Source organism: Panulirus ornatus, chromosome 18 (genome assembly GCF_036320965.1).
Source record: "Panulirus ornatus isolate Po-2019 chromosome 18, ASM3632096v1, whole genome shotgun sequence".
Taxonomy (NCBI): Eukaryota; Metazoa; Arthropoda; class Malacostraca; order Decapoda; family Palinuridae; genus Panulirus; species Panulirus ornatus.
The window spans coordinates 30,972,297-30,997,523 of NC_092241.1; the positions used below are offsets into that span (position 1 = coordinate 30,972,297).

The window sequence follows — 25,227 nt, forward strand, 5'->3', positions numbered from 1 at the left end:
GGAGGCTGTATCATTGGATTTACAGTTTCCTTAGAGAACTTCTCACTCCAAAGTAGTCTATCATTTTGCTATTAGTGGAAGTAGCACAGCCTTTACATTTAATGTTGCCTTTACTTCTGTGACTTATCTTGACATTAGAAAGAGTAAATTTGTGCTAATTCTCCATCGTATGTACAACAGTCTGCACTCAGCCGACACCCTATCGAAAAGTAACTTAAATTACAGAAAAGAAAATTATAAAATGAATGAAACTCCTTTATCACTGGAAATTATCTCACGGGAACTTGGCACTTGCTCGCCTTATCCTGGACGTGAAATAAGAACTTTCGCTCATCTACTTCACACTCTGACCCTTAGTGACAACAAACGAACTTCCCATATACAACCCCTCAGAGCTGACAACACTCACGCAGGAAAACAGAACAAGCTTTCATGAGAAGTTGGTGCCAAATGCAGGTTCCTCGTTTACTGGATTAAGAAATGCTGTTATCTTTACTAACATCCCACTGCTTAATGGAGGACTGTGGTGAATAACACATTCATTCAGTAATCATCTGCTACTATATGTACTCAGGTGCTGTTCCCGAGTACCATTGTAAGTCGTAATGGCGTTTATTCTTTCGTGACTGATGCTGCTTTAAAGATAAGTGTGGGATGAACATATTGGGTACTAGGTGCTGAGACCTCTAGATGAGACACTGATATACATTCTGACAAATCGCTTATGTAAATTCTTAGTATATCAGATTCATTGATATTCTGACCTATCATTATTCTATAGCCTCTACTCATTCCCTACCACGAATCCCCCTCCCTACTAACTTCAAAAGCCCCGCGTCATCTCATCAGTACTCCTCCTCGACCCACCTCCCCTCTCTTGCTCTCTTTCTCTCCCTTCCCCATCTCCTCCAGCTGCACGTGCCTGCCTCCTCCCACCCTCCCTTACTGGCTACATCAGCCAACCCCGCACCCGACCCCAGCAGCTCAGGTTGTGGACCATCGACCATGCGTGTGGCTACCCTCGGCGACACACACACAAAATGCCACGAAAAATTTGCCTCCGCCACAAGTCCACACTCCCTGTGTAGCTGGTTCCTCGCCCCTAGTGTGCCGCGGGGCCTTGACTCGTGCACAACACCGACGCCAAGGAATCTTGAGAGCAGGAGGAAAGCCGTAAAGGAGAGGATGATCTTCGGATTTGCGGAGATTGAGAACTAGAGCTGAGAGCGGTGGTGATGGGGTTGTAGGTGCTTATTGTGGATATGAGTGGAGAGGGAAAAAGTCAGTTCTGGTTTAAGATGATGGTGGAAAGATATCGCCTTCCATAAAATGCCTATGGTATATAGGTAACATATTCCTGACGAATTTGATAAAAATAATCGGTTTAAAGTGACCACAGGATTGGTGCTGTGAAGAGAGAACCCCTTCAACTCTACGGATCAATACAGCCAGTCATGGAACACTCGGGTTCTTTGCTTAAATCTAAGTTCCCAGCGGCAGCGAGTGAATTGTGGAATAGATTTTCGTAGTGTCGGTAGACCTTTCCAGGTGCTGCCAACAGAGCACCTGGTCACAGGACACAGGATCAGCCTGCTGCTACAACACTAGATATCCCGAGTCGCAGCAGGCATCAACCGCCCTCAACTGGCCACTACATTCACTGGCATTTCTTTATGAAGTCTTGGAATAAGGTAAGATAAATGCTATTCTTCAAAGAAATATATCTAAGATACAGTGTATTTCTTTTGATATTAGGTTAGACAGCATGGGCAACTGAATGCCCTAATGAAGACAAGACAATCTCATTTTTTTTTTTTTTTTTAATTTTCCAAAAGAAGGAACAGAGGGGGCCAGGTGAGGATATTCTAAAAAAAGGCCCAGTCCTCTGTTCTTAGCGCTACCTCGCTAACGCGGGAAATGGCGAGTAGTTTAAAAGAAAAGAAAGAAATATATATATATATATATATATATATATATATATATATATATATATATATATATATATATATATATATATACTCAGCATATATATATATATACTTAGCATTTTATCCCTGGGGATAGGGGAGAAAGAATAATTCCCACGTATCCCCTGCGTGTCGTAGAAGGCGACTAAAAGGGGAGGGAGCGGGGGGCTGGAAATCCTCCCCTCTCAATTTTTTTTTAATTTTCCAAAAGAAGGAACAGAGAAGGGGGCCTGGTGAGGATATTCCCTCAATGGCCAGTCCTCTGTTCTTAACGCTACCTCGCTAACGCGGGAAATGGCGAATAGTTTGAAAAAAAAAAAAAAAAAAAAAAAAATATATATATATATATATATATATATATATATATATATATATGTAAGGTTGAGGTATTCGGTCCGCAATCAATCAATCAATTCGAACCTCCTCGGGCTCGACCCTGGACAGCCCCATGAACGTGTCGCGGTCTGTAATGCTGACTACAACACTAAGGAAATGGTGTAGCTCAACTACTCTTATTTCCCACCAAACAATGACGCATATCATTAGTTCACATTACCCAGGGGATACTGATATAAATACCTAAGAGCAGACAGTTTCAGAACTGCGCTGTCAAACTTGTCTGAGTTACAAAAGTAAACGTAGGTGACGCACTTGAACGACGGGCGAGTAAAACTGAAAACGATCTTGATGGGCTGCGCAAAAATACCTGAGTAAAGTGGAGGAAGACTTTGCTCCTCCCAGAGCACCAACGCCTCAGCTGTCACCATCTGTGGTAGCTGTTTTCTTTCCCCTCTAAGTCTTCCTAGAAGGAATCACTGCAAGTTCAAATATCTAGAGAATGAACAGTGAACTTTTGAATGCGGAACATCTGTTTTCGTACTTAGCTCGCAAGATTTGTATATTACTATGATTTGATTTAGGATATCGTGTACGTATATCTTTGCTATAATACCCTGCCTACAGCTCATTCAGATGTGGTGTTTTTATCTCGTGTAAGAAGATAAAGAGTCGAAACGCTATGGAACGAGAAAATAAGGCAGACGTGAAAGCTACGGAGATCTGGCTATAATAACATGGGCTTTCACGGGCCATCGGGTTGTTTGATGTCTTTATAACATTTGAATCACTAGGGCGCTGCTGCTGGTGTCGAAAGGTCTTCTATAGATAAAATTCCTTTGTAATGAACATTGTGCGATTCAACCCATTCTAAAGACCATTAAATGAAAAGCTATCTTCGAGTATCATGGTAAATGATGTTTAAAACGTTACTAATAATGACCAGTACCAGTTTCTTATATTGTCTATCTTCGTCCGCAATAAATTAAAACAAGACTGACAGAGAAGAATCACGTACTGTGTACTCATCCCGGTGACCTGATCTGACCAGGAGTAATTAATCACGTTGACCACACGTAGAGAGCTGGATGATCTCTCTATCAAAAACACCGCCGCCCCAATTAAATGGAGTGTTAAAGGCCTGATCCTCTATCCAGACTGACCGCGCGGGCATCCATCCTTACAGCTGACTGGAGACTTAGTCATGGATACTTACTCGAGTCTCTTTAGTCATGGTCTCATGTGTGTCTGAATGTCCAGCACAAGTAAACCTGTCTACAGCCAGGAGTCGTGATGCTTCCACAGAGACTTAGTGATGTGTCTGGTGACTGACCGTGGCTCGGTAAGTTACGTCTGAATTGACCACATTATTTCTTCTCACTTTTCAGTTCCCAAACCGCTCTCTCTCTCTCTCTCTCTCTCTCTCTCTCTCTCTCTCTCTCTCTCTCTCTCTCTCTCTCTCTCTTTTTGCCTCGGCTGCTCTCTGACCTGATATCACAAGCTAGTTCTTGGCCGTTTATTGAAAGCTCTCCCCGTTTCGCCAACTTGACTTTATCCACTTGGTTGTCAAAGTGCTGACGCTCGTCTTCACTCCTGCTCATCAATGCAGGACCGTATTTGGTCATTCATGCAACGATCACCATGAGATTAAAATGAGGTGACCAAGACTCTCCTGTAGGATTAATCGCGCACCGGAAGCCAGGTACCACTTCCAGTGACCTGATTTTGTCGGTCAGTTGAAATCTGGCTAATCGGGCGTGACGCCCTGAAGCGGGCAGATGTTGGACTAGTGACGCACAAGCACGACCGTAGTAAGCCAGGATAATGGGCTCACGGTAAAGTGTGGGCACAAATCCCTACTGGCGATCACTCTGGCGAGCGCAAGTCAGAGACTAAGGCGAACGAAGACAGATATTTTAGAGAGAGAGAGATGTGTGGCGTGACCTTTTAGAAAATATCGCAAAACTTAGACTTCTGTTAGATCACGTTACAGGGAGAAGTTGGGATTAACGAATCGCTTAATAACGACTAACTGGCAGCTGAAGGAAAGTGTGGGAAGGAAGGAGTTAGACAAGGAAAGGTTACACTCGAAAAATGGATGGTAGTTGTAGAGTGCACAAGTTTGACGGTTATCTTCTCTCTATCTTACCAGTTCCCTTTACTCCGGGAAAACCGGCTTCATTTACAAGGGACAGGACCAACATTTATCTTCCCGCTCAAGTTTAAGCATGAAGAACTGACGTGGGGCTTGCTAGCAGTGAAGTATTTGGACTCTCCTCACCCAGTTTTTCCTTGCTGTCACTTGAGCGGGGTATCTTGTGAATGTAATAGTTTATGCGAAAGTGGGTGTAGAAATCGCCCTTGCGTCTACCTCCACTGTTTCCCAAACCCACCGTACTGCTGCTACATTCTTGTTACCTACAGTACAACTGAAAGTTTACGCAGAGGAAACATACAGAAAAATTAAACATTGATTCAGAGTGAATCACCAAAATATCTGTCTAAGCCTAATTTCTGTTATACCGGGTACGTGGTGCCTGGCATTTTTAAAGGAACACCATTAAAAGGGGAAAAAAAAAGCCAAAGTTCATAGAGTGGTGAAGGTGTCACCGGAGTTAAGGGGGACATGAGATGCAGAGTGGTTGGAAATTCATCTACTATCCTCTAGATCTTTTCCCTATGAGTCATGTAACACCTTCATGGTTACCCGGACAAACTAATAATGATGTCTTCCGCTCATCTTTTGGTGCATCTACTTTAGCTCTCGTCTGTAAATCGATAGCACCACCAGTTCTGACGATCAGTGACATTTATTTTCAACAATTACTGACGAGTTTAGCATTAGTTCTTTATGATATACATAACTTGCCATTTACGTGGCTAAGAGGTGCATGCGTTATCTGCTGTTACTGCAAATACTGCTATCATCTGTTGAATGCCCTCTTGATCTGTCTAATGCCCTATGACTTTGTTAACTACCTTCTGACTTTGGTAGTACCTCTATGGCCTGTGTACTTCCCTTTTTGACTGCGATGTAATGTGCCCCAACTCCCCTCGTGACTATTCCGACCCCCACGTAATCTGTCCATTGCACTATGTGAACCTTATATTGATAAAGAACCTCTGCGGTGGCAACCCATTGTCGACGTGAGTACAGGGGTGGGCAGGTAGCTGCAAATCACACCCTCGCGCTCTCTAATTATGGCCATTACCGTCACGTGTACATCATTCTGGCTCCCTCGACTGAACACGTCCGTACCCAACCCACTCTCGCAACGGCAACGCACTCCACTCAACCACTTATTCACTGCTGGTCACTCACCATGACAGCTCACCTTTTCCCACCGTTCGTTACTACCAAACACTGACTGTGCTCACTCCCATAGCTCATCTGTTAGTGTCAGTAGTTTACCACAGAATTTCACTCAGTGCGGTAACTCATTCCAATCCAGTGCTTTCCACTGCAAGTCATTCACCATAGTAATTGATTCGGCTCTTCTGTTCGTTACTTGAATTGCTCGCTTGTTCTCCGACTCCTTCAGCAGCCGAGCAGGCAGTCACTCATCACCGCCAGTCACTCGCACAGGTAACTCATCCTACTTCATCACTCGTTACTGTGATTACTCAAAATGTTCACCCGCTCCAATACTCGTATTTTGCAGATTACTCACAACGAAACCCATTGATCTACACTATTCTTTGTACTAATGGTCGTTCAAAAGTAATTGGATTCCGCCATTCGTTAATGACAGATGCTCAGGATGGTTTATCTCCCCCATAAATGTGCGTGATGGTCGCCGACGAAAGTATCTGGCTAGTCTCAGCAACGATTAATCTCATTCTTTATTGGTCGTCGTCAGGACGTATATAACTGAACACTCCCGCATCCTCACACACACACAAACATGAGCCATAACGCGACGCGCACCTACTTAACATAGAGTTTGTCAGTCAAGAAGCCAGTGACCTCATTCTCTGCCCGTGTGCCTGTAAGATGAACTCTTCCCCACAGTGTCACGATTTTTAGAAGGGACTGGTCTGCAAGGCTATACTTGTGATGCAAATAAACTAAACCGGGAGCTGAATTGGTCCAAGCTAGCTACATGTATTTTTCATGAGCACAACTGGTTATTCATTTATTTGTATTATATATATATATATATATATATATCCCTGGGGATAGGGGAGAAAGAATACTTCCCACGTATTCCCTGCGTGTCGTAGAAGGCGACTAAAAGGGGAGGGAGCGGGGGGCTGGAAATCCTCCCCCTCTCGTTTTTTTTTTAGTTTTCCAAAAGAAGGAACAGAGAATTGGGCCAGGTGAGGGTATTCCCTCAAGGCCCAGTCCTCTGTTCTTAACGCTACCTCGCTAATGCGGGAAATGGCGAATAGTTTGAAAGAAAAAAGAAATATATATATATATATATATATATATATATATGATCCCTGGGGATAGGGGATTAAGAATACTTCCCACGTATTCCCTGCGTGTCGTAGAAGGCGACTAAAAGGGGAGGGAGCGGGGGGCTGGAAATCCTCCCCTCTCGTTTTTTTTTTTTTTTCCAAAAGAAGGAACAGAGAATTGGGCCAGGTGAGGGTATTCCCTCAAAGGCCCAGTCCTCTGTTCTTAATGCTACCTCGCTAACGCGGGAAATGGCGAATAGTTTAAAAGAAAAAAAGAAAAAAGATATATATATATATATATATATATATATATATATATATATATATATATATATATATATATATATATATTGAGGCATTACCAGACTCTACTGGTTGTGGTTACGCTGTGAATGAAAAGTCATGTCTGGTGATGTTCTGTTATCGTCAGTGTACAAAAAGCATAACAATCTCGGCGGAAAATTATCGCTCCCAGGTAGTCCATCATTTAATACGTACTGATACTGTGGCAGCTCTGAAGCTGCAGGAGGCCACAAGAAGGGATTCCAGGGGCTATGTTACGTGAATGAGAAAGATCATTTATGGACAGAATAACAGCATGGATGGGGGCAATCTCCTTTGTATAATTTCACGTTGTGTGTGTTTAAACTAGGTGGAATAAAAACACGAAATGAAGAAACATTTTCTATACAATCGATTTTCCCCTAACCTAAGCAAGTGTCGTGAAAATGTTGACACACAGTTTCAGAATAAGAACAACATAACAACCTAATGAACAGAGGTTTCATCAATAGATCTCCGGCTCTGTTATCAGGTATGAAGATATCTATTTACAAGAGAGAGAGAGAGAGAGAGAGAGAGAGAGAGAGAGAGAGAGAGAGAGAGAGAGAGAGAGAGAGGACAGAGAGGAAGAAAGAAAGAGAGGAAGAAGTTAACATGTAGTTTTAAGGGCAAAAAGAGTGAACAGGAGAAAAAGAAAAAAAAAGAAAGAGGAAAGATTGAGTTCGAGTCAAGACAGTGAGATTGAGAGGCACTTGAGCGTGTCAGTCCACAGTCCAAACAATAACAGCCAAAGGAAGAATGATAACGGTGGCAGAAATGGTCCTGGGCTGTACCATACCCTCCCCTTTAAAGGACGGACATACTACGTATGCAACACTGAGCAGGGAATACTCGGTTGGTTTCGCTGGATATCTAATATTACTCCCCTTCACCTGCATGTAGCAGCCTGATGGAATGAGTGAGAAACGCTTAATTTCAAAGTTCGACTGAGCTGAGAGATCCCAGCGCGCGTGTGGTCCGTAGTCAGGATGTTGAGCGCTCGTGTGTGTCGCTGCTGGATGAAAAAGACGCCAGATATATATCTAGCTCTGCGGTAAATTGTTACATCAGGGAGTCGTAAGGTATTTCCTTCCTAGAGAAATAGTTTCGTGATGATCCAGATCTAATCCAGGTGTTACCATATATACAACCTGCCTTGCATTCGTATCTGCCCCGAGTACTGTGTATGGTTAACATTAAGCTCGTTATCTGTAATATTTCGGATAAAATAGTTAAACTATTCGTTTCCAAACTGCGTCATAAGAATATAACGAATCTTTATTTGCCCTGAATGATGACTAAGGAAATATTGGTTCAGTCTTTCACGCGTCGTTGTCGACATAATGGTGTACCAGAGTGCTCTAGGAGGCCAGGCCTTTATGGACAGGAAAATTAACCATACCATCCATGTTTTAATCTTGTTCATTGCACTATCAAAGTGCCTTTTGAAGATCCAATACATTAAATAAGGCTACCTTTTCTTGGTCTGGAACCCGTCCGTAGAGATGATAATACGCATTATAATGCAACGTTGATGAGCATACACATTTTTTGTATGACTTCTTTAATGTTCGAATTTCCATGTTTCTTCGATATTGATGCCAGTCTCCACACCACTAAGACTATACTTCCTTATCTTTTAATGATTATTGAGAAAAAAAGAAGTAAAGCCTTAGCTAATCCTTTTCACCGTTACGACCATAACTTCCATTGGCATCACAAGAGATGTTGAGCATGACAGTATATTTCAAAGATAAGTCAAACCTATTCCTTCTTGTGAACTCAAGAACACGATCAATTCACCATCTTTATTCATGTGACAAGTCACTCATTCCCAATTCCATTCTTAGTAACACACACACCAGCACCTCTGCGACACGGCCACCATCAACAAAAATGGTACTAACAAAAATGCTATATTGCTCTAATTCACCAGATCAACAACACAGTATTGTCACAGTGCTGCTTCTGTCGGCACCCTAGCGCTTCCCATCATTATCATGTAAGCCTTATCATAATCAGTGTCGGAATAAACACTTTATTTTCCTGAGAGTTACCTTCTGCAATATTAAGCTGGATGATTATCATTCAGACAAATGAATTTTTGTACCCGCGTAAGCCATATCCCATCTCATTTAACCATAGCCAGTTTACCCAAAGCCTCATACAACCACATATACTACATCATTTCCTCTGTAGAATAGCCCCAGAACAGCGGCACGTGCATCTAAACATGAATTTACGTCCCACTCTTTTGTCTGATTGACCACATCCGCACCATAATTGTGCTAGAACTATGTACCTCCTTGTTTTAAGCTTATATAACAAAATTTCTCATATTCTGGATCGTACATAACATTCGAGCCTGAAAATTATATAGTCCTCATTTCACGTCTTATATCAAGATATCAACAACTCTCCGCGTCAACACACTCCCCTTTGTTTTAAGCTTATATAGTTGTCTCATATTCTGGATCGTACGTAGCATAACATTCGAGCCTGAAAACTATATTGTCCTCATTTCACGTCTTATATCAAGATATCAACAATTCCTCCACGTCAACACACTCTCCTGAGTTGCCCCCTAGACTCCAAAAACACCTCCTCGTAGCTACTCCTTCAACACCTATTTGTCCTGCGTGTCAAAATGGATGCGGCTGAGTTCCATGTAGTGGATTTTATCGACTTCCTTGATATGGATTAAAGTTAGCGCATAAGCTAGAGAGCGTGGGATGAAGCATGGGAATCCTGCTGAGCTCTAGTCGCTTTTTCACACCGATGATGTAATGCTGTTTGTGATTTTGGCTACGTAACTAAGGCACATGAAACTGGTTCGTCTTCCTTAATCCTGTCTACAATTTCGGTTGCACCTCTGCCTCATACCCGCTCTCTACGCCTCTGTTCCCACCGTGTGCTTTGTTTTGTCTCGATTTTCAATCTAAATTCTTATGAAAATTATATTTTGAAAAATGGGGTTAAACGAATGTTGTTACTCACGTAATGGAATCTTTTCTGTCACTATTTCCGCCCACTGGACAACACCTCTCTACCGACGCCAGACCTTTGCCAAAACAAACGCTTGAATGAATCACCGGCAAAACCTGTCCGTGTTACAAAACCCCGATGTGAAATGTTTTTGCTAAGCTCAAGTCGGTAATGAAGGCATGGGAACGAGACCATGACAATAACACATTCTGTAGTTCATTCCCTTTGCTTTCCGTCTGAGCATTACATTATTCTGAAGGAAAAACGTAAGAGAAAAGATTCATTAATGTCGACATATTCTATTGATTAGCGGATTCTTGTGAACCTTTTCTTCGTATTGTCTTTGTCTCAGCCTGGGCATGGACTGAGGGACTGAGGAGTTCAATAGCAGCAGTCAAACTGGAGAAAACTATGGCTCTCCTTTGAGCAACTTCCACATAGCAAGAGACATTTAACGCCATAAAGATATATTAGAGCCTTTTAATCATATCTCTAAGTCACTCCCACACACCAGTCTCCTTTTCCATCTTTATCGTCCTGAGTCCCTCTACTCTCTCTTTCTCTCCTACACTCACCACTTCCCTTCCCTTTCACTAAGTTCCTCTCCATTTACATATCATACACTCTAAACCTCACTATTAGCAGATTTTTCCTCCCTCGTTCCTATCTAACCCACCAAACACTTCCTTATCGACTCCCGAACACTCTGACACTCCCTCCCCGATACACCTCATCTCCAACACTCCTCTATCCATCCCTCTCCAACATAATGTGTGTGTGTGTGTGTGTGTGTGTGTGTGTGTGTATAAAGGTGCTTAAGTACAATAATACAACGGAAAATAAAGCATATAATATATATCGCATTCATTTGCATTTACTTAGTATTTACAACAAATCCTTCTAATGTAAAATCGATTAGAATATGAAAATATAACAATGAACGCAACAAAGTATTCCAAGGATTCAAGAACAGATACTTCTGCCCACGGTAGATGGCAACAGTGGTGAGAGCCGGGGCGGCCCAACACACACACGGCAGAAGGTTGACATATGTTCCAGGCCGACCCTGGAGACCGCTACCGGACGCGGTGTTCCGAAACGACTGGAACGGTACTAAATACTTTGAATAAAGTCATTTATTCCTTACAGAATACTTGAAACGTCATGAAGAAAATGAACAAACTTTCGTCATAATAATGTCCTTATTACTGTGAAGTTTTATGTTACGTTTATCCACTTAAGCTTCTTTCTCTGTCCTTCGAAAATTCACCATCAAGTTATCAAAACCCTTGACTTCATTACGTCAACCATTTGGCTATTGAGAGTCGCCCAGCCATACTCAGCGATGGCATCTCTGTTGGATTAGCGTGTTGCCAGAGGGATGAGTACTTCCACTTCTTGCGAGTTCGTCATGAATGGCGTCATGGTTGCTCTTGGATGATATGTTGTCCAGAATGAGCTAAGGATCAAGTTCTCACTTTGTCAGTCTTGTTTCTAGGCTTACAAAGGGACTCTGAGATTACAAGGAGCAGGAAAATACAAGAACATCGCATAAACGAATCAGCAGTTTTCGACAAAAGAAGATCGTTGAGCGCTCCAGAGGAAGTGATTCGAAATGAGTCTAAACGATCCAGTTTTTCGAGAACTGTTTTATATTAGTTCTAGTTCTCCGCCATGTGATATGTTTTACTACGCTTTTTCTCTAGTTGCCTAATGGCAATTACATACAATGTGGAGAGAGTACAATATCACGTGTGATATATTATGATTCTCTTTTGCCATTGACCCTCACAGATTTATCAGTAGAATTAGACGTACATAATTTACGGTCATGCTTTTGAGAAACTAGAGTTACTTACAGTATTACAACTTCACCCACTTAATGCAGCTGAATAACACGTTCAAGACAAACGTAGATTTTTTTCTTTTTTTTTTTTTTTGCTTTGTCGCTGTCTCCCGCGTTTGCGAGGTAGCGCAAGGAAACAGACGAAAAAAATGGCCCAACCCACCCCCATACACATGCCTTGATTCAATCCACTGACAGCACGTCAACCCCGGTATACCACATCGCTCCAATTCACTCTATTCTTTGCCCTCCTTTCACCCTCCTGCATGTTCAGGCCCCGATCACACAAAATCTTTTTCACTCCATCTTTCCACCTCCAATTTGGTCTCCCTCTTCTCCTCGTTCCCTCCACACATATATCCGACACATATATCCTCTTGGTCAATCTTTCCTCACTCATTCTCTCCATGTGACCAAACCATTTCAAAACACCCTCTTCTGCTCTCTCAACCACGCTCTTTTTATTTCCACACATCTCTCTTACCCTTACGTTACTTACTCGATCAAACCACCTCACACCACACATTGTCCTCAAACATCTCATTTCCAGCACATCCATCCTCCTGCGCACAACTCTATCCATAGTCCACGCCTCGCAACCATACAACATTGTTGGAACCACTATTCCTTCAAACATACCCATTTTTGCTTTCCGAGATAATGTTCTCGACTTCCACACATTCTTCAAGGCCCCCAGAATTTTCGCCCCCTCCCCCACCCTATGATCCACTTCCGCTTCCATGGTTCCATCCGCTGCCAGATCCACTCACAGATATCTAAAACACTTCACTTCCTCCAGTTTTTCTCCATTCAAACTCACCTCCCAATTGAATTGACCCTCAACCCTACTGTACCTAATAACCTTGCTCTTATTCACATTTACTCTTAACTTTCTTCTTTCACACACTTTACCAAACTCAGTCACCAGCTTCTGCAGTTTCTCACATGAATCAGCCACCAGCGCTGTATCATCAGCGAACAACAACTGACTCACTTCCCAAGCTCTCTCATCCCCAACAGACTTCATACGGGGATGAAACAAACGTAGATACATACGTAGATCATACAAACGTAGATATCAAGTTGATTTCGAAACTTACTCCAAACTGTGCGTCCCAGAATAGTGAGCTTCATCAAATGATTATCATCATTATCCCACGCTTGTAGTTTTATCAGGCAAATGTGGAATGAAACCATAGAAACGGGAAGGGCAGATTCCTCACAATATATGAAATGACAAACAAAAGGTTCACCTCAAGAGCCATGTATACCTCTCCTTCCCCTCTTATTCCCCTTGCAGGATGCTTCCCGTGGCAACGCCTGACCTTAAAAAGCAGCATTACGTAAGCCTGACTAGATTTTGAGAAGCGGATCTTTTAGGCGACTCATTTCCCTCCAGAGGTCCGGAACAAAGGCAGGGCATTGACAGTCCAGTCACGTAGTCTCACATTACGCTCATCATCTCTCGATTTTCGATTAAAAAGCGCCGCACTTGATATCACGCAACAGTTCGTTCTTGCCTTAGCCTTTCCGCATACATCGGAACCTTTGAACCTCCTGCTTGCTATGCCACCATGTGCATAACTGGAATAAGGGGAGGATCATTCAAGGTTTGGCTGAGGAAATTTATCCTCAAGCTGAAGCACCAAAGAAAACAGACATGATTTTGATATCCTTCGTTGTCAGTCATAATGTTTCACAAGTACTTGATCAGAAAGTTGCACTTAGTATTTAGATATCACTCCCATAACGTGGACTTTCTACATTTTGACTTCATTAACGAAGACGATTGATAGTAATTTGTGTCTTGAGATCTTACTACAAACACCTGCATCCCCCAAAAAGGTCACCTCCTCTCTGCTATCTAATATCTTTCCTCCACTGATCCTACTCATCCTCCCATCTGAGGTTTACTATCCATCTCGAACAGAGGTGCTTAATGTAACGAAAAACATGACATTTAGCACACAACCTTTTATATACACCACTGTATTACATTGTCACTGTTGGTATATCATATTCGTAGACCTTGTCATATGATTAGAAGGCTGTGTCCGATCCAACTCTTTCCCAACGAAATCAGACAGGGCTGCGGTTGTTGAGGCCTCGACCGATAGCCTAAACGATATGTATATGGATGGAAGTTATGAGAGACTTTCGTCATGCTTATATGGTCATGCTCAGCGTTCTGTAAGCTTATTCTTATCGCGGGAGACACAAGGACGTGTTTTCATGGTGGTGTAGGCGTCCTGGCTTTCAAGGTGTGTTCATGTATGTTCGTATGGGTCTGATGAATTGTATGATAATATTAGTTGCATGAATTTCATATTTGTACGAACATGTGGATGAGCATGGCATCTGAACGAGCAAGATGATTGCATGGGGATGACAACTGCATGAACATGGAACTTATAAGATAATTTTCACTGCTCAGTTTTGAAGGATGTGTGAACATGATGATTGAAGAGCAACAGGGAGGATGAGTAGGATTAGTGGAGGAAAGATAGTGGATGTACGGGAAAGTCAACGCCCTACTTTGTAAGCCTTGTAATGGGTGGCTCAAAGCAACTCTGGACTTTATAATCTTCACGCCTCAGTTTTAGTAGATGTATACAGAGGCGTGTTGCACGGCCTTTGGGGAGACTGAGCGTAAAAAGGAGCCATGTGAAGAGTGTCTTGTCCAGTGGTACGTGACGTCTCACACTCTCATAGGTTGTGATGGTTCCACGCCGCCTTGCACCTTCAGCGGAGGCTACGGCTTAGGTTAAACAACAGCACGGGGAATATCTCCGGCAGTGGTAGCTACACAAGCCATCAAGGTCTGAGTGGCACTCGTGCACCATGCCACTGACTCGCTCACGAGGTTACCATGACTACGGGATGGTGGGTCGCCAGCAGACCCTCGACTCCCGCCTCGGGCAGTCACGTGGGATGACGTCAGGCATCAAGAACCAATGATGCTTGACGGTGAGGGGCGACGGCCGCGGGGGGCGGGACCCCAGGATCATGCTGCTCGCTCATTGGTTCACGCCACTCCCACCAGCCACACTCACTTATCCCAGCTGATTCGGCCAACACCGACTGCAAACAGTGATTTAGCGAGAAAGATATTCAAACAGGGACGACACAATTGGTCAAGCTTGAGTAGTGTTAACATCAGAGGCCGCGCGTTGCTAAGACCAGCCACGTTTAGCGGGGGTGACAGCGGCAGTGTGACCCCGTGTGTACCTCGCTACCTGTAATTACTCGCGTACCTGCGCTGTTATCACCTCCCGGAGTATCGTGACAGAAAAAAGTGTTCCGTGAAGTAGTGGGCTCGGGTGTTCGCCCACTTGCACCTCCAGAGTGCTGAGATATACCCACCATCCAGGACAGACAGCGCGGCGGGAGATAGCGGACAGCGGCGCGCGTCAGTGTCCTTTAAGTGCCTCACTCCCTTCAGTGCCGTGGCGACTCCAGCCTCCCTGCCGGAGTGGAGTCGCCGGGATCTGCGTGGTCGCCTTCAGCGCCACCGTCGCCGGCGCCTCCACCCTACCCGGGTCTGGTCGACCTCTTTGCCGCCGCCAGGCTGGATCACTCCAACTTGGGCTTGTTCGGGCTGCGGCCTCCGTCGGCTGCCATGGACCTGACCACAGCCTACCGCTACAACCACAACATGATGGAATATTATACGTGTAAGTCTGGATGGTGATCTGGCAGGGGATGGGGTCATTTTTGTCATTTGGTCATTAATGTTGTGACCATATATATATATATATATATATATATATATATATATATATATATATATATATATATATATATATATATTTATATTTATATTTATTTATTATACTTTGTCGCTGTCTCCCGCATTTGCGAGGTAGCGCAAGGAAACAGACGAAAGAAATGGCCCCCCCCCCATACATAAAATCAATGTCATGAAAAGAAATATTACCACCAGCCGATCACAGTTCTATTCTCTAAGTTAGACATGTATGTTGATTCTGACAAAATAAACACCCTAAATCATACCCATAAAATCACTACCAACATCTATATCGCCGCGAGTTCCTGCGAACCACTGGAAACATTTGCTAATGTGAACATTTTTAAGCATCCGTTTACTGAGAATCACTAAGGGCACCAGCTGTTAATGATACGTGTGAATGAGTAAGACGTTCTTTGACGAAACTGTACTCCTACCGATTACCTGTCTGTCTTTACATCTATCTATCTATCTATCTATCTGTCTATCTATATATAAAGGTTAAGAGACTGAGACGAGTGTAAAACTCTCTTCCCGTTACACACAAATAGAAATCACACAGTAGTAGGTGGCAGACGACCATCGACGTGGGAAGTACTCCTGCCTGGGTATCGAGAGAGTTACTGTCGGCAACGCAGTGACCCAGCGCTACAGTCGCTGTCAAGTTCCATCTATATATAGTTCCATACATATATATATATATATATATATATATATATATATATATATATATATATATATATACATATATCCCTGGGGATAGGGGAGAAAGAATACTTCCCACGTATTCCCTGCGTGTCGTAGGAGGCGACTAAAAGGGAAGGGAAGGGGGCTGGAAATCTTCCCCTCTCATCTTTTTTTTTTAATTTTCCAAAGTAAGGAGCAGAGAAGGGGGCCGGATGAGGATGTTTCCTCAGAGGCCCAGTCCTCTGTTCTTAACGCTACCTCGCTGAGGCGGGAAATGGCGAATAGTATGAAAGAAAAGAAAGAATATATATATATATATATATATATATATATATATATATATATATATATATATATATATATATATATATAATGAATACAGCACAATGAAACACGCACTTCCATTGACGAAATATTCTCTGAACAGGGATTCGAACCGGTGCCACTCGAGTGAAAGCTGATGTTTTTTTTGTTACAATATTTTAGTCAACGCTAGTGTCGGTAATTATGTATGTAAGTATGTATATTTGAACGATTGATTGAGTGTGTGTACGTGTGTGTGTGTGTGTGTGTGTGTGTGTGTGTGTGTGTTCTTGTATCTCCGAGGAGATATGAAACACGAAAAGTCACACGCTCGGGACTTCCGTTTTTCCTTATGGTTATTAAGGAATATCTATACCGCGCATCACTGTCATCAACTTGCATATGGGTGTGTACATCATTTGTTTATATCAATGTTAAAAACCTTAGAATATTTTGTTATTTTCATGTAATTATCACAAGGTTGGAAGCAAGTCTGTATGTACTCATGATTTTATCTGGTTGTTTAATATAACGTTATATCATAATGTCATAAACAGATATGAAACTCCGTAACCATGTATCTGTAATGCTAAATTACTGCGAATGTTTACGTCATTATACATCGATTCTTGCTTTATCTAAGAAACAAATGTACAGCGCTTCTGTATCAGGAAAAAACAAATCCATGCAAATACAAGAATATGACGATCTTTGTGACGAAAGAAAACGTCAAAATATCGAGTCAAAAGATGTATAACTCTCACTCTTTTCCCTTCGGTCGCGTACATTGATTTCGTGCGTTTTTGATATTTCACGTGTGTATGGAAGCTTTTACGTTCATCATCTATCCATCCGCTCGTTCCGAGTAGCAGTGTCTGATCCGGGCGATCTATCTAATGTTAGTCTCTGCATGTGGATAACTGTTAGTCAAGGATGAGGATACTTATGTTTTTTCCTTTAATATATTCTATATACGATAAGAAAACTGTGTAACTGTACAAACACCTTCTAAAACGATTGCCTGCGTTCGTAGACTTTTATGTTACCCAAGAACAGGAGAGGATCCACATTAGTAATAGTTTCTTTCCCAAGGGCACTAGAGTCTACTCTAATCGTAGTCATCCAAGGACAATGCACATGCGCATGTGTACCCCTTCCCTTGCCCCAGCCTTTAGAAAGGGAGTATATATATCACTGCAAATCGGTGACACAAAGCTGTTATACGTCGCCAAAATCAAATGACTTCGAAAAAGACGACACTTCTTCATAACACTCCGTGTACGGAGGTATGATTTCCACAGTCATAATCTCTGTCTGTGCACACGAGCACGGGGAAAAAATATTTCGCTGACCAGTTATGAGGATGTGTATGCTGATCCGCCATTCACGTTTGGTGATAGTGACACATGTACTGTATGGGTGTGTGTCCATGGTCAAGTGCGTTATCAACAGACATTCACCCCCTTCTCTGTTATTAGAAAATAACAGAGAATCAGTGTAGGAGTCGTGTTCTGGTACAGCAGTGTGTCCCCAACTAGCGTAAATTGCATATGGAATCCATGACACAAGGTTTGTATGATATCTATGCCAGTTGTTAACTGCTGTGCAGCAACATCAGTAGTCAAGCATTTTTGTCCCGGCTGTGCTTGGGAAGACCAGCGTGTGGTTCAGAAAGATGCTACCCGAGTAATGAAGTGTGAGAATATCAGGTTGCAGTGGTCATATGTGCTCGTAAAGGCATGGACCTGATATCGGCCTCTGTAATCAAAGACAGTGTCATAATCTCTGTCGGTAGGCAAATGTGGTGTGAGTGTCCAGAGCGGGGAAATGTAAGGGGTTCCTGCGAGCCACAGGTCTCTCGCTAATGGAAGACTAATTGTTTATCGTAAGCAGAAGACCAAATAAAACTAAGTTTGGTCTCGTCACTGATGGACTGTGAGAACCAGGCTTAATGAGGCTTGTAGACTTGACCAGCCTTGTGTGTGAAGATTATACGCAATCGTTAAAGGAAACAGCCGTCGATGTTTCGTTAATATCGTCTTTTGAGAATAATAACTCAGTTTACCTGATATAATTGGACAAAGTTACCGATCCTCATAATCTACCTCCCCTCCGATTTTTTACGATGCGAGATGCATGGCCATGATGTATTTACACCCAGGCTCCCTCCACCACCGCCTCCCAGAGCTAATTTATATTCTTTACACCACAAACCTTACCCTAGTAAAAAAAATATCACTGTAATTGTATCTACAGTTTTTCTAGCCTTGTTTTTCGGTTTGTCTGAGGTAAATTTCCTCAGGGAAAGGGAGCTAGAGAAACAGTCGCTTACAGAGGCTCTCAGTAGAATCTGATTAACCTCTTGCTGGGTTCGAAAGAGCCATTCCCCTGGACATCCCTGTCTCCCTCCCTAAGATGCGCCCGCAGCCAGCCACCTCACGATGCCGAGGGTGGTCCTCCGCTGATTGGTATTAACGTTAATTGGGTCCCTCCACCGATAAAGTTGTTAACTCATTACGACGTCCTTCAGTCCTGGGTTAGCTCCCGTCCCGTCCACTAACGTCTGTGTCTAGTCGAGCACCACACTTTGCAGAAATATAAAGGATAACAGCTCTGCGATCTAAACCAATACAAAAGGATTAGACGACGAGCCATCAGTGTTTCAGGGTGTTCCCGGTACAATGTGTCATTAGAAAAAAAAGAAAAAAGCAGAGATACAGTGTAGGAATCGTATTCCACCACGTCAGTGTGTGTCGTCGAAAAGTGTAAATTGCATTTGAAAACACCAGAAATCTGAGCACCCCTTCCTCTCTCCTCCTCTTCCTCCTCCTAGATAACCTGACAATAAAGATAGAACCTGGGTACACACTCCAGTTTACCTTCTAACAAAATTACCGGATCAGTTGGTTGTGTCGCAGGAGAGAGAGAGAGAGAGAGAGAGAGAGAGAGAGAGAGAGAGAGAGAGAGAGAGAGAGAGAGAGAGAGAGAGCTCCTCATTCAGATCAACGCACGATCCCTCTAGATAAGTGAGATTTATTCGCTGATGAAAAAAATCTGGTTAATCCTTTAAATTCCCAGTGGCCTGGAATCCCATCCATACCCTACACTACCAGCAATTTGGGGGGCCTCCTTGAACATCCCTCTCTCTCACTGACCGTGTTGGCTTACGGTGTCATCAAAGCCAGGGATTCTTGTAAATACCGTGGTGAGCTTATCGTACAGCAAGCTAAAGCGAGGTACATCCACCTCACCAGCTTACAAGGGTTTAGCGAAAGCCAAACATTTTCATCAACAAGGAGTATACCGTGACTGACCATCTAATCGGTGTCATTATAGACTCAAGGAAGGTCTAGAGGATCAAACAACGCCAATCCTCTTGATTGCCATAAAAAGAACAAAAGACGATGTACAGTATTGCCAGAATGGAGGTAGGCAACTTCTGAAATGCTTAAAAGTATGTTGATCTACCCACTGCCGCAGGATAGAGAGATCAGTTGCAAACATTCAGCTTCGCCGTCTCGAAGGCAGGAGTTCGCTCACATGTTTCACCAAATCTTTTAGAAACGCACGAATCCAGGTCAACATTGTTCTCCACCTCCCCCGCTTGTCACCGAGCAAGCAGATCAAATCCTCTCATTCCAGATCCTTCAGGACCTAGCTGTGTCTCCATCCTACTTATTTCGGCCGCACGATTTCCAGCCGCAGCTCTCTTAGGTCAGCCCATTACGGCCACTTCTGACCACGTGCCCTGCGAAAGCCTTGCATAAAGTGGCCATTACCTACTGATTCAACTGCCATCTGCCTGCCTAACACGGACCCGTTCTCCATCCATGGACCTACGGCCTGTCTATCTACCCAACTATCAATACCTCTGGGATCTTCAGACCCGCTTGCTGCGCCTGGGTAAATTCCTATATTTACCTGACAATCTGCGCCAACTTGTCGATTACCTTTCCGTGCTACTATTCTTTTCCGTCACTCATATTTCATTTCTTGAATGGAATGATGAGTATTATTGGGAACACAGTCCATATATATATATATATTTTTTTTTTTTTTTTTTTTTTTTTTTTTTATACTTTGTCGCTGTCTCCCGCGTTTGCGAGGTAGCGCAAGGAAACAGACGAAAGAAATGGCCCAACCCCCCCCCATACACATGTACATACACACGTCCACACACGCAAATATACATACCTACACAGCCTTCCATGGTTTACCCCAGACGCTTCACATGCCTTGATTCAATCCACTGACAGCACGTCAACCCCTGTATACCACATCGCTCCAATTCACTCTATTCCTTGCCCTCCTTTCACCCTCCTGCATGTTCAGGCCCCGATCACACAAAATCCTTTTCACTCCATCTTTCCACCTCCAATTTGGTCTCCCTCTTCTCCTCGTTCCCTCCACCTCCGACACATATATCCTCTTGGTCAATCTTTCCTCACTCATTCTCTCCATGTGCCCAAACCATTTCAAAACACCCTCTTCTGCTCTCTCAACCACGCTCTTTTTATTTCCACACATCTCTCTTACCCTTACGTTACTTACTCGATCAAACCACCTCACACCACACATTGTCCTCAAACATCTCATTTCCAGCACATCCATCCTCCTGCGCACAACTCTATCCATAGCCCACGCCTCGCAACCATACAACATTGTTGGAACTACTATTCCTTCAAACATACCCATTTTTGCTTTCCGGGATAATGTTCTCGACTTCCACACATTTTTCAAGGCTCCCAAAATTTTCGCCCCCTCCCCCACCCTATGATCCACTTCCGCTTCCATGGTTCCATCCGCTGACAGATCCACTCCCAGATATCTAAAACACTTCACTTCCTCCAGCCTCTCACCATTCAAACTCACCTCCCAATTGACTTGACCCTCAACCCTACTGTACCTAATAACCTTGCTCTTATTGACATTTACTCTTAACTTTCTTCTTCCATACACAACAGGCGAGGTCTGCCGCTGCTTGTTAGTCATTTCGTTTATTTATTATTCATGTATTCACCGGAAGTTAGCGAAGGTTTCAACTTGGTATGATGGTCAGGTAGTGTTTAATTGTTCCCTTAGGCCGGAGAAGAGAGGTGCGTCACCCTTCGTAACTACCCCGTAACAGCGAAAAAAAAAAATGAACGAAGGAAGAGAAGAGACCCATTAACTTTACTGTGTGTGTGGTGTGTGTGTGTGTGTGTGTGTGTTTGGGTTGGGATGGGGCTGTGGGTGGGGAATTGTGCACATTAGCATACATCAACACTCACACTTCTAGGGAGAACTTTTAAGTCTCGTGGTTCCCGGAGGGTGACGTAACTTTCTTAGAATCCTCAGCAAATACAGTACATGCAGCATGTCTTCATCAACTTCTCATTTACTTTAAGACATGTTACTGGCCACATTACGTTTGCCCTTAGTGTGAACTTGATTAAATCAGTGGGAATACGAAGTTAAATCATTCGTCCATTAATTATCATAATTAGTAGGGATGTAAGTATATGTGTGAGTGCTTATGCGCCGCGTGTCTGGCTGAACAAGGAGGAACGAGGAGTTAACAACTGTTGTCCATCAGTTCAGCCCCACTCAGCTGCTACGCTCCGCCTAACACCCACACGCTCGCTACACATTTACACACGCCTGGTCCACCGTTCACATGACACACCTTTATGCATACTTGGTTCTCTACTCACACGCTGCACACTGGGCCCACCACCACTAGGCAGCCGCCCAGCAAACTTTTCCACACGCTCGCTTGGTCCTAAAATCGCGCAGCTACACACCCACACACATTTGGCCCTGCACTCGAAACCTTTACATCCACTCTCTCTCTCTCTCTCTCTCTCTCTCTCTCTCTCTCTCTCTCTCTCTCTCTCTCTCTCTCTCTCTCTCACACACACACACACACACTTAGTCCAACTCGTGTACATGTTTGATCAACCATTTACAGTCTCATATCCTGGAGGTCGGCCAGCCACTTATACACATACTTTACCTCGCAAAACTCATATCGCTTCCGCATACCTGTTGTACCATACATCCGTAAAACACACACACACGTATACCATAACCTGCACAAACTCTCTTCCATCTAGTAACGATTTGTCTGTCCGTATCCACAACTAGTTCACCGACCACATCTCCCTCCCACACAGGGTCATCCCAACTCCTCCACTCCGTCCAGAACCAGCAGGCTGACGCACATGAAACGTCTCTTCAGAATGTCGCAAAATGTCCCCAGCAACGCTGCAAAAGCAAAATATCTAACAGGGTTGTAAGGGCGTTCGCGTGCACCGTCAGCTTTTAATGTAATGAGCGTAACTCTTTCCTAGTGATCTTAGTCACGCAAGCCCTCCTGTTAACCACCGTCTAGTGTGGCTGTTATGATTACTCATAATCTCATTTCTCACTGCTCTCTATATCGATCTAAATCCTTGAGTGATTATTGATGAAGATGTGCGTCCAGGAGCGTCATAACGATGATATGAAAGATGATATGGAAATTATGGAAATCTTATTATCTGGGCACACGCGAGCTACCGTGAGGCAGTGGTGGTAATGCCACTCCTCTTACATTTCTGGTATATATTTACACGTTGATGTGAAGGTAAATGAGCTTCTTACGTTCTATATTCCTGTATCGCACTCTTATACGTGAGCTAATGCCGCAATGTACTGTATTGAATTAAATATCTATCAAAACTATGACAAAAGATTTTATATCCCAGTAGATTGGTTGCTTGGTTGGTTAGGCCTTAGGCTTATCAACAGCCAGTTTCATTAAGGCCGTCAGCGTCAAGTTACGTCTACCAACCCAAAAAATCTTTAACTCCCTCTTTAGGCGTTAAGGATATTCGTAATCCACTTTCCCTCTCCTCTCACGATGCATATGGTCCTTAATCCCATAGTTATATAAGAAAGGTTTGATAGCTATGACTTCTTATAGCCAAGACTATCATCAAAAATAATACAACATTATGATCCGTTCTTGGGAAGAGTAGATTTATATTCGCCACATCTCTTAACTTTTCTGCATCCTGGCTTCAATAACTCGGGATAAGAGCCTGCTGATGGCCTCTTCATTACACCCTAATCTTCATAATACCCTTATCCTGACTAGGCTAAGTTCGTGACCAGCCTCGAGTTCAGTTCGCCAGTTTTTTCTTCACCATATATACGCTGATCATCACTGTTTGTCTGAGGTATTATTACCGTTTCGGATATCCTACGAATTTCGTTAGGTTAGGTTCGGTTCGGTTTGTTAGGTTCGGTTTGTTGGGACTGGTTCAGTTTGTTAGGTTAGGTTCGACTTGTTAGGTTCGGCTTGTTAGGTTAGGTTAGGTTCGATTTGTTAGGCTAGGTTAGATTTGTTAGGTTAGGTTAAGTTGGTTAGGTTTGTTAGGTTGGGTCTTGTTTATTAGGTTAGGTTCGGTTTGTTAGGTTAGGTTCGGTCTGTTAGGTTAGGTTCTATTTGTTAGGTTAGGTTCTGTTTGTTAGGTTTGTTAGGCTAGGTTCGGTCTCTTAGGTTGTTTTCCGTGTATTAGGTTAGGTTAGGTTTGTTAGGCTAGGAAAGGTCTGTTAGGTTAGGTTCTGTTTGTTAGGTTAGGTTGAATATGTTTCTATCTTCATTTGTATGGTAAGCAGGTGGATGGCCGAAACGGTCATTTTACCGCGCTTGTTTCCCTATACTCATCCGCGCTACAACCTCGTCTTCATTGTTAAGATCATCATTTCACTTTCGATACCGTTGCCCTGTAACCTAACCATGCAAGGTAAGGTTTAAAGGTTAACTTTCCCCACAGACAGAAAAAAAAAAAATACTTTCAGCAATACATGAGATTATTATTAATGCTATCGTCAATTCGTCGTCATTTAACACCCTGGGTTAGATCTAGACTTAGTGACTGACTCCCACTCGCTCAAAGTTTCGGAGTCTCGGTGTGTTCCACACTAGCGCCAAACATGAATACAGTTTCGATAAGATGCGTTCCAAATGAGAGAGAAATACGATCATAACTCCACCAAAACGATCATTGAAAACTCAATTTAGAATCTCCCTTAAATAAACATTTACGAAAAAATATATTCCCTATGGAGTCAAGGTATTAAAAGAATATTATAACATGGATACGTAAAATATCAGAGCTTCTATGTAATCTACTGGAAACATATCTAGTCAGTTTATGTTGTCTATAGATTTCATTAGAATTAACACATAAAATGAAGATATGATAATGATATGGAAACAATAACACTCACTTGAATCCTGGAACGCGGGTCTCATTCAGTGTATCACCTCTTGCGTCGAACACGTCACTAACACTCACTTGAATCCTGGGACTCGAGGTCTCATTCAGTGTCTCACCTCTTGCGTCGAACAGGTCAATATGGTTTCAGTTTACCTTCACGGCTGCTGAACGGTTACGGTTTTTGAGTTGCCTTTACACCATATGGAAGTACTTTAGGGTTATCAGTCAATCTTCTTTTATCCACTGGTATGTAAACAGTTCTCATACCATTACGCCGAGGCAACACTGCCGAAAAACCGATTAAAGAACACTTGCACAAGCACAGATAAACTGTATACATCCATCGGTCGGCACTGTTCCGGGTAAAGTAAGAGGTTCACC

General features: G+C 43.1%; 1 protein-coding gene across 7 annotated transcripts in view; it reads left to right on the forward strand.

Annotated features, from left to right (window-relative positions):
- LOC139755020 (paired box protein Pax-2-B-like) overlaps window positions 1-25,227 on the forward strand; it is a 146,759-nt gene that overhangs the window by 70,715 nt on the left and 50,817 nt on the right. The window contains exon 1 of one of the 7 annotated variants that reach the window (XM_071672950.1): window positions 1,102-1,691. The exons of 5 other annotated variants lie outside the window; for them this stretch is intronic. Coding sequence is in view for 1 of the 2 variants with exons in the window: in XM_071672948.1 (XP_071529049.1) it covers window positions 15,479-15,533 (55 nt within the window). In the remaining variant the exon portion in view is untranslated. Of the gene's footprint in view, window positions 1-1,101; window positions 1,692-14,976; window positions 15,534-25,227 lie in introns of those variants that run through there. One more of the 7 variants, XM_071672948.1, reaches the window with a different exon arrangement.